This window comes from Salmo salar, chromosome ssa20, assembly GCF_905237065.1.
Source record: "Salmo salar chromosome ssa20, Ssal_v3.1, whole genome shotgun sequence".
NCBI classification, from domain to species: Eukaryota; Metazoa; Chordata; class Actinopteri; order Salmoniformes; family Salmonidae; genus Salmo; species Salmo salar.
Genome location: NC_059461.1, coordinates 44,173,996 through 44,184,204, shown reverse-complemented (window position 1 = coordinate 44,184,204; position 10,209 = coordinate 44,173,996). Strand labels below are relative to the sequence as shown.

At 42.7% G+C, this 10,209-nt stretch overlaps 1 protein-coding gene across 1 annotated transcript; it reads right to left on the bottom strand.

The window, feature by feature from the left end:
• Positions 1–3,900: 3,900 nt before the first annotated feature.
• Positions 3,901–6,625, bottom strand: tsen34 (TSEN34 tRNA splicing endonuclease subunit). The gene is made up of 4 exons (XM_014161953.2): positions 6,007–6,625; positions 5,572–5,710; positions 5,197–5,481; positions 3,901–5,000 (listed from the first exon to the last, which is right to left on the bottom strand). Exons 1-4 carry the CDS (start codon positions 6,301–6,303, stop codon positions 4,798–4,800), a joined length of 924 nt encoding a protein of 307 aa, XP_014017428.2. The 5' UTR covers positions 6,304–6,625; the 3' UTR covers positions 3,901–4,797.
• Positions 6,626–10,209: the final 3,584 nt, after the last annotated feature.

Sequence of the window (10,209 nt, the reverse complement as noted above, 5' to 3'; positions counted from 1 at the left end):
GTTTCACCATCAGGTGGAAGACGGTGTCCACTCTCTCTGGTCAGTCTTACCGGGAGAGGAAGGAGAGAGCAGGGACAATGAGAGGCAGACCCTCTGCTGCACTCTCCCTCCCTCCTCTGAGGCTGTTGGTGCGTTCAAGACAACTGCGAAATTGGAAAAATATGAGGTCAAATCATGACATCAGTGATCTTCAGGTCGAACAGTCGGAGCTCTAGAAAGAGGCCCGAGTTCCCGTGTTGCATGACCCTTGAAAATTATCTTTCCCAGTCTGAGCTCTGACCTGAAGATTACTGACATTATGATTTTACCTCTTTTAAACACCCGCCCACTTAGCCCGGAAACCAGCTGCACCAACATGTCAGAGGAAACACTGTTCAACTGACGACCAAAGTCAGCCTACAGGCACCCGGCCCATCCACAAGGAGTCGCTAGAGCCAAGTGAAGCCTGACCGGCCAAACTCTCCCCTAACCCGGACGATGCTGGGCCAATTGTGCGCCACCCTATGGAACTGTCGGTCACGGCCGGTTCTGACACAGCCTGGGATTGAACCTGGGTGTGTAGTGATGCCTCAAGCACTGCGATGCAGTGCCTTAGACTGCTGCGCCACTCGGGAGGCTTAAGTCATGTTTTTTTTTTATCTGAGCAGTAGATCTAGGCTTGCTTTTTGACTGCGAAAGTGATCTTCAATCAAAATCAAATCAAGCTTTATTTATACAGCACAGACATTTCAGACATGGAATACAACACAATGTGCTTCACAGGAAAATAAAAACAATGAAAATAAAAACTGAAATATTTACTACACAACAAACAAGAGGATAAAGAATAACAATAAAAACTGAACAACTAAAAAGCACACTAAGGAAAAGCAAAGCTAAAAATGTGCTTTAGGACCATGCGGATGTCTCTGAGCGGTCAGATAGGCTGTTTGGAGTGGTTATCTCTTTTAAAAATGTCCACAGTTTCGGCCTCCCTCAGGTTCTCTGGCAGGCTATTCCACTCGTTATGCCAGTCACATTCTGAGGTCCCCAAAGCACACACAACAAACACTCATCCTGGACAGTTTTATCTCAATCTATTCATTTAGACTCAATCATGGACACTCTTACTGACAGTTGTGGCTGCTTTGCTTGATACATTGTTGTCTCTACCTTCTTGCCCTTTGTGCTGTTGTCTGAGCCCAATAATGTTTGTACCATGTTTTGTGCTGCTAATGTTGTGCTGCTGCCATGTCGTGTTGCTACCATTCTGTGTTGTCATGTGTTGCTGCCTTGCTATGTTGTCGGCTTAGGTCTCTCTTTATGTAGTGTTGTGTTGTCTCTCGTCGTGATGTGTGTTTAGTCCTATATTTTTATATCATTTTTTTTTATCCGCCGTCCCCTTTAGGAGGCCTTTTGCCTTTTGGTAGGCTGTCATTGTAACTAAGAATGTGTTCTTATCGGACTTGACTAGTTAAATAAAAGTACTGGGGTGCACAATCGTGGATTAATTTATAAACCAATACAAGAATCTTAAAATTCAGGGGAGCAACTTTGGTTTTAGAAGGGGGGCGGGGGGACATTTTATTTATTATCCAGACGGATAAACGCTCCAAACAGCCTATCCAACTGCTCGGAGGCATCCGCATGGTCCTAAAGCACACAATTGCCTTGTTTTGTATCACATTCCAATGATAAAACTAGGGGGGACAAAAATGCAATTTCATGTCCCCTGTGAAAGTTGAGCCCCTGTTCAAATTATTTCTAAAACTCACAGGCAGCTGGTGCAGAGACCTTAAAACCAGTGTAATACTGCAGCATTCTGTATGTTTTGCAGTTGATCAATGGCTTTCTTGGATAGACCAGACAGGAGAGCATTAAGCCTGCTTCTAATAAAAACATGGATGAGTCTCTCTGTATCAGCCTGAGAGAGAAACGGCCGCACCTCATGTGGTAAAAGCTATTTTGGTCACATTCCTAATGTGTGAATCGAAATTGAGTTCAGAATCTAAAATACCTCCTTGTTTTTTTACCCGGTGTTTTATCTTTATGCCCGTAAATTAAAATGAGCAGCCAGATTCTCTCTCTGTGCTTTTGCTCTAACAATAAGCACCTCAGTCTTGTCTTGATTTAGCTGGAGGAAGTTGTGAGCCATCCAAGTATTTAAATCTCTAATAATTTATCCGTGGAGCTAAAATGGTGACACAGAAATATAAAGTTGTGTACCGTCTGCGTAGCAGTGAAAATCAATGCAGTGCTTTATGATAACGCTGCCAAGAGGGAACATATATAAACTGAACCGTACTGGACCCAAAATCAAACCTTGTGAAACGCCACGTGATATGTATTTCCTCTGAGTTATGTTCACAAAGAGTGACAAAAAAACTCGACTGGTTAAATAGGCCCTAAACCAATGTAGAACTGGACCGGAGGCCAACCCCCCTCTTCAGTCTGTCTAGAAGGACATCATGGTCAACTGTGTCGAACGCAGCACTTAAATCCAAGAGTACAAGGACAGAGAGCTCATCATTTACCACTTTAATGAAGGCTGTCTCTGTGCTGTGGTGGGCCCAAAAAACAGACTGGAATTTTTCCAAAATACAGTTGGAACATAAAAAAATGATTTAGCTGTTTGAAAACTAATTTATCCAGAAATTTGCTTAAGAATGTAAGGTTGGAGATTGGCCAAAAAAGCTAAGAGCTAAATAATCTACATTGAACAAAAATATAAACGCAACATGTAAAGAGCTGAAATAAAAGATCCCAGAAATGTTCCATACGCACAAAAAGTTCTCTCTCAAATTTTGGCCAGAAATGTGTTTACATCCCTCTTAGCGAGCATTTCTCCATCGTCAAGATAATCTCCAGTTTTGCCAAAGCATACAGTTGGCATTCTGACTGCAGGAATGTCCACCAGAGCTGAATTTAATGTTCATTTCTCTACCATAAGCCACCTCCAACGCTGTTTTAAAGAATTTTGAATTACATCCAACCCGGCCTCAAAACATCTGGCTTCTTCACCTGCGGGATCATCTGAGACAAGCCACCCGGACAGCTGATGAAACTGAGGAATATTTCTGTCTGTAATAAAGCCCTTTCGTGGGAGAAAACTTATTCTGATTGGCTGGGCCTGTCTCCCCAGTGTGTAGGGCTATCTCCTAAGTGGGTGGACCTATGCCCTCCCAGACCCACCCGTGGCTGTGCCCCTGCCCAGTCATGTGAAATTCATAGAATATGGCCTAATGAATTGATTTCAATTGACTGATGTCCTTGTATGAATTGTAACTCAGTAAAATCATCGAAATTACTTTTCTTCAGAAAAGGTTGGCGTTAAGAGTTTAATGGCTGATAGCAGAAACTGAGGATGGATAAACAACATTGTAGTTACTCCAAAATACTAACAAATTATGTAAATGATGTTATGTTTGGGGCAAATCCAACATATCATTGAGTACCACTTCATATTTTCAAGCATGGTGGTGGCTGCATCATCTTATGGGTATGCTTGTCATCGACAAGGACTAGGGAGTTTTTTTTGGGATAAAATAAAGTCTACCTTCCATCAGACACTAGGAGACAAATTCACCTTTCAGCAGGACAAAAACCTAAAACATGGCCATAGACACTGGAGTTGCTTACCAAGGCAACATGGAATGTCCAGAGTGGCCTAGCTTGAACATTTATGGCAAGACTTGAAAGTGGCTGTCTAGCAATGATCAACAACCAACAACCAACAACCAACTTCACAGAGCCCGAAGAATTTTGTACAATCCAGCTGTGCAAAGCTGTTAAGACTTACCCAGAAATACCCACAGCTGTAAACGCTGCTAAAGGTTATTCTAACATGTATTGACTCAGGTGTGAATACTTGTGTAAATTAGATATTTCTATATTTCATTTTCAATAAATGTCCAAAACATATTTTCACTTTGTCATTATGGGGTATTGTTTATAGAAGGGTGAGGGGCAGTCCAAGGTCGTATTCATTAAGCACCAAAAAAGAAAACCGAACTGAAACTGGGATCACCTGGAATGTTCATTAAGAAACACTCATTTTTGTTTTCCCACCGCAAAATGTTTTCAATTGCATTTCCTAATACAAGTGCTTTCCTTTTCTTCTGTGGTGGCAACTCTCTGATGTCAGGTCTTTCAGAACACATATAAGCACTCAAACAATGGTTACACTAAAGTGAATTGTCTTCAATTATATTTTCAACAATTGTCACATTACAATCCACACACACTTCAAAGTAAATATTTTTCCAAGGAAACGCCCCCCCCCCACTCAAGCCAAGCCATGACGGTTGGCAGTATTATCGACTTTTCATCTTTGATAAAAACCAAGCTACTTTACCAAAATCATACTCTTATTCACAAACTCCTACTGTACCACTGCTAATTGTGGTACAATAATAGTAGCCTCCCCATTGGACTGGAGAGCAACGCACCAGGGGTGTATTCATTAGTGGACACTAGCTAAATGTTTTGCAACGAAAACAAGTTTCTTATTGGACAAATTCAGATAAATTCCGCCCCGTTTGCTTCCTAGTGAATACACCCCTGCTGTCTGTAACCGTCCCACCTCCTGTTCAGTGGCTGAAATTACAAAAGAACCCTAGACTCTACACCCTTGGCACTCCTGTTGTGTTGAATTATTTTGAAAGATATAAGCATTATGACAACTTGGCGATATCGCCATATATAGTGTCCCACTATGGTGCTGCGTACAACATTCCACTACACTGTAGTGACGTGTAGCCTCTGGCTAGATGAGAGATGTCACCAAATTGCTTCCACCTATAGTCTCCAACTGTGATCCTACACCATTCCACTCCACTGTAGTGACGTATACACCACCTCCTCCCTGTCATCTCCCTGGCTTTCCCCTGACGAACACAAGAGGACAGTCTTCTTTACATTGGACCCTAGCCTGGCAATGGCCAGAACGTCACACAGGGGCATCGACTCGTCCATGGAGATGCACACGACAATGAAATAGGCGTGGAAACGGAGGGGGTCACCTGAGAGAAAGGGGATACAGAAGAGAGGAACAGAAAGACTGACACGACCATAGGTTCTGTTTTGTAGAGAATGATAGGCTACCCAATTCGGCAAGATCGGACAAAAAAAGCCACTTTGAAACTACTGGAATCATGCACTCCGCTGAGCTCAATCAAATTTAAACATAGATCAATGTGATTGAAGTAAGGAGCTCACCTGGGTACACCAGGTAGTCTCCCCCAAACTTCCCGGCCGAGGTGAGGTAAAAGCCCTGGCGTCTCAGGTCCCTGAACACTCGGAACCGGGTCTCGGACCTCTCGTCCCGTGGTATGAGCCAGTCTGCGGCCAGGAAACTGCGCACCTCGGGACAGTGAGACAGTCCTGCTCGGGCTGTGCACAGTTGTACCGCCATGGCCGTGCGAGGGAATGAGAAGCCGTGGTCCAGAGCTTCGAGACGGTCTCTCACCGCACCGTCTGAATTCTCCTGGCTTCCAGAATCCTCTAAGAGAAAACATAGTGCCATCAGAGCCAGGACACTTGATTCACTTGTCTCGCACAAATGCCTGTATATGAGTGATGATGTCCCCTCACCGTTATGTTTCTCAGTCATAACTCTCAGTAATGTTGTCTTCCTGTCCTCCAAGGCCATGGCACCCTGTTCCTGAAAGCTGTTCTCCAGTCCTGCATGGTACTGCTCCACTTGCTCTGGATTCACCTCGGGATCCTCATTCTGTAAGGATAAATTAACCAAACTGAGCATGTAGGGCTTGAGGGGGAAACGCCGGATTAGGGCTTGAACCCACAACCCAGTTATATGGCAAGACACTACCCCCTGTGCCATAAATGTCTTTGGCAGAGGCTATACTATGCTCACTAAGTGGCTAGATCTGTCTTTTACAATCCCAACCACCAATTGCTTTATTTATACAGTACAAATCGTAATGTCAAAGTATTTGCAGCCAATTAGTTATTATAGCATCACCACAACACTTGAAAGTTCTGAACAAGTGAAAAAAAAGTATTTACTGTCGAGTCGGGAATAACTGCAGCTCTCCCCATTTCCGCAAGCAGTCGTCCCTCCTCCGGCAGCAGCTCGAGGGGTCTCCCCAGCCGGGTGTTCTGCCTAGGTTGTCGGGCCAGAGACCCCACCAGGGTCCCTATGATGCCCAGTTCACGGGCCGATTTCAACTCGTCCGCACGCCACATAAGAGGCGTAGGCCCACAGAAGTTTATTCTGATGACATGGCGGCTGTTCGCCATGCTTTCTTTACTCGCGTCCTCTCTGGACACAGTTTTCGTTATCTTTTGCTGCGGCGAATCCATCTGACTGTAGCATACCCAAACGTATGATACTTTTGAGGTCGATTTTGAATTAAATGTTCACGCACTTAACTGTCGCATACACCGGGATGGTGTCCACGTGAGTTATCATGATGCGTATTGGCTGAAAAGCACAATAATTTAATGATTCCTTGGGTTTAGAAGCTATTTGCAACAGTAATATCGAGAGAAACGACACGACAATCTCTTAAATATTGAGCGTACCTTACGTGCAATTCTAGTGCGGGTGAGCTCTGGTACTTCCTTGTGTGTGGGAACAACTTCTTATTCGATGAGGTTTAACGGCAGATGGCATTCAATATGTTGCTTTACCGCCACCTACTAGACTGGAGTACAACTCTCATATACTTTGCTTGTAAAATAAATAAATACCCTACAATCTAACACTACACTCACATTTTTTTATTCACCAAATAAATACTCCACTATTTAAATCTATTTAGACCTACTTCATGCCAACAACCTGATAGGATAGGACATCACCACTTAACACACCATGTAACTCTTCTGATGTCAAGTCTCACACACCTAAATACCTCTCTGCAGCTGCCACCACAATCTCAATTTTCTGCAGCTTACGTTCCATCCCTGCAGTACAATTGATAACCATTGCTATAAATGCTAAAAATCCAATCTTACTGAAACATATATCACTTGTTGGCCCCTCCCTCTGTACTGGTACATATCTACTAGTCACACACTCCTCTCAGGATCCCTTCACCTTGACCCATCTTGCTCTACTTTCTTCACTCAAAATAACAGACAATGTCTCTTCTGTTTCACCACTCTTGCCACCCTGTCTGCGTCGCACAATAAACAACGAGCATCACAAACACCAGGAATCTTCCCCTTCAGTTGGTCAACTTTAACATTTACTGCTACTCCTGTAATCACTCCTTTCAATGGCGCCCTTTGAGAGCGAAACAATTCTCATTTCTTGCCCCCATTTGTTTAACGCCGAGCACCTTCTCCCTCTGATCAGCAGAAACACAAACTATCACAAGACCTCTTCTGGTTACAATACCCAAATCTGTTTTCACCCACCCTGAAACCACAAATGGATCAGCCAAAAGGCAAGGGTCCCACTTTTTCCCAAAACTTCACTCCTACTCTCACAGACTCATCTTTATCCTGACCCTCGGTGCAAGCCTCGGGCTCCGAGAACTTCACCACACCTACCACCTCCGATACTTCGACCTCATTCACGTCCATTTCTCCTCCTGTCTTCAGCTCCCTCTGCTTACACTTTCTACCATTCTTCTGCCATTTTTAACCGACCATCTTCTTCTCTCCCTCTCTTAGACCTCCTCTGCCTCCCTTTTTCCCTCCATTCCTCCTCCGTATTCCAAGCATACGTCTACTTATGATAATACTGCACTTCTCCTGACATACATCTTGTTCTTGCCTTCTCAAGGGACGCCATTTAACCGACTGTCACAATCTCCGTACAATCAGCACGAACCCAGCAGGATCACCTCCTAGAACAATTACTAGCATTAACCACAACAACGTTTATTATATGCAACTAGAATTTACTTAAGATTAAGACTTGGGCAAAGCCTTTTGTGTGGGAACAACCTTCTATTATATGATTGCGGTCCGCAAACAAACGTTAAAGGTGCATGCCACTACCTACTATGCTGGAGTGTGTGGTCAATCACGGTTTACAACATTAAATCCTCCTACCTAACTCAGTACTACTGGGAAAATAAAAAACAGCCTTATTAACTTTTAATAGACCCCATCCCTCAAATCCCTTCCTAAACCCCCAACCTCAATGACCCATCTCTTCTGCCACACTATCAAAATGGCTCTGATCTTACATTTGTCCTCACCTTTACCCAGTGGAACATTAATATAATTTATATATCTCATTTTAAATGGTCTACAATTTCATTCTCTTCCATACCCGAATGGGCTGGGACCCAGCAGAATCTCACTACTACACTCAGTCTCTCAATTCTCCATAATAACATTAATACCTCCAATAGTATGTCACTCCTATTAGATTTGCCAAATGATAAACTATTCAATACAGACAGGGAATCTGAGCATACTATAATTCTGACAAGTTGTACGTCCTCCACCCACTAGAGGGCAACTACTATCGAAAACAGTTCAACTGTATACTGACAGAGTATACTGACAGTTCATCTGTTAGTCTTCTACATATCTGCACATCAAATTCAGGAACGTCAACGCCTGCTCCTGTGCGCCAACTATCTGGGTCCTTGGATCCATCTGTGAGAAGCGGAAAAATGCATAAAAACTTCTACCATTGTAATTATCAACCAGTTTCCCTATATCCCTGACTTCTGACCAATCTTTCCTTTTCTCTGCCAAGGTTAGATCAACAACAGGATCTGGACGTAACCATGGAGGAACATCCCCTATCACCACAGAAGGGCCAACCTCCAACTCCCTCAAACCACTCTCATCAGCAAGCTTTCCAACTGTCCAACCAAAACGACTGCCATGTCTACTAGTATATTCCCAACAATCATCTAGAACAGTAGCAGTGGGATGGTCAACCTCACAGCCTTTCAGCCTAACCTGATAAGGTAATGACAATTTTTTATGTCGTATTTCCAAAGGCATCTCACCTGCCTCCACTAGTAAGGCACATACAGATGTTGATTTAAATGCACCAATACATATCCTTAAAGCTATATACTGGATTCTGTCCAGCCTCTGAAGCCAAGTCTTCGCCGCCGTTCTATAAACTATACACCCATAATCAATTGTCATCCTGATCAGAGCTCTAGAAATATCCATCAACAATTGTCTGTCAGCACCCCATTCATAACCTGAGACCGAGCGCATAAGATTCACCACCTTCTTTACACTTTGTTTTAACATTTATGACATGATCTTTCCATGTATATCCCTCATTGAACCATAGACCCAAATATTTGTACTCAGAAACCCTCCCCCTAAGCTGTCCATACAGAAACAACTGTATATTATCAGCAACTTCCTATTTTCAAAAGACTTCGCCACTGACAATTTAAAACACTAGTCAATCGACCATCTTTCAACATCCACTATAGCTTGTTGAATAGATTTGGTCACATGAGAGACATTCCTTCCCCTCTTCCAAATAGCTCCATCATCAGCATATAGAGAAGCCCCAATACCCCTACCTACATTTGAAAACACATTGTTAATCATAATGTTGAACACAATAGGACTGATAGCACTGCCTTGACGAATGCCATTGTCAACTCCATAAGCATCAGATAAAATTGATCCTATTTTAACTCAAAAAGAGTGATTAAATAAGGCCAAAACCCAGTTATATAATCTCCCACCAATACCAAGTCTTTCCATTTTAATCAGTAGGCCTTCTCTCCATAGAGTTGTTTGCCTTTTCATTACATCTTTCATGACCAGGGTTTTTTCAATTTCATTGTTCACCTTTACTTATGCATCCAAAGTAGATCTACCTTTATGGAATCCACTTCGACATTGACTCAATAAACCTTTATGTTCTAGGAAATATGACAATCTGTTGACTATCATCTTTTCCACCAGTGTCCACAAATTAGCAATCAGTGCTATTGGTCTATAACTATCAGCACATGAAGGGTCCTTACCAGGCTTTACAAACGGTAATATGAAATCTAATTGTATTTGTCACATGTGCCGAATACAACAGGTGTAGACCCTTATAGTGAAATGCTTACTTACAAGCCTTTAGCCAACAATGCAGATTTAAGAAAAAAGTTCAAATGTAAAAAAATTATAAAATAGAAAAATATCAAATAATTAAAGAGCAACAATAAAATAACAGTAACGAGACTATATACAGGGGTTACCGGTACAGAGTCAATGTGCAGGGGCACTGGTTAGTCGAGGTAATTGAGGTAATATGTACATGTAGGTAGA

Bases quoted from the DNA above. Each gene is read 5' to 3' on its own strand.
- tsen34 (XM_014161953.2), bottom strand. From the start codon at position 6,303: ATGGATTCGCCGCAGCAAAAGATAACGAAAACTGTGTCCAGAGAGGAC. The intron at 5,711-6,006 runs GTAAATACTTTT...TTATCCTTACAG, and splicing joins CAGTTATTCCCGACTCGACA to AATGAGGATCCCGAGGTGAA. The intron at 5,001-5,196 runs GTGAGCTCCTTA...CCTTTCTCTCAG, and splicing joins AGACTACCTGGTGTACCCAG to GTGACCCCCTCCGTTTCCAC.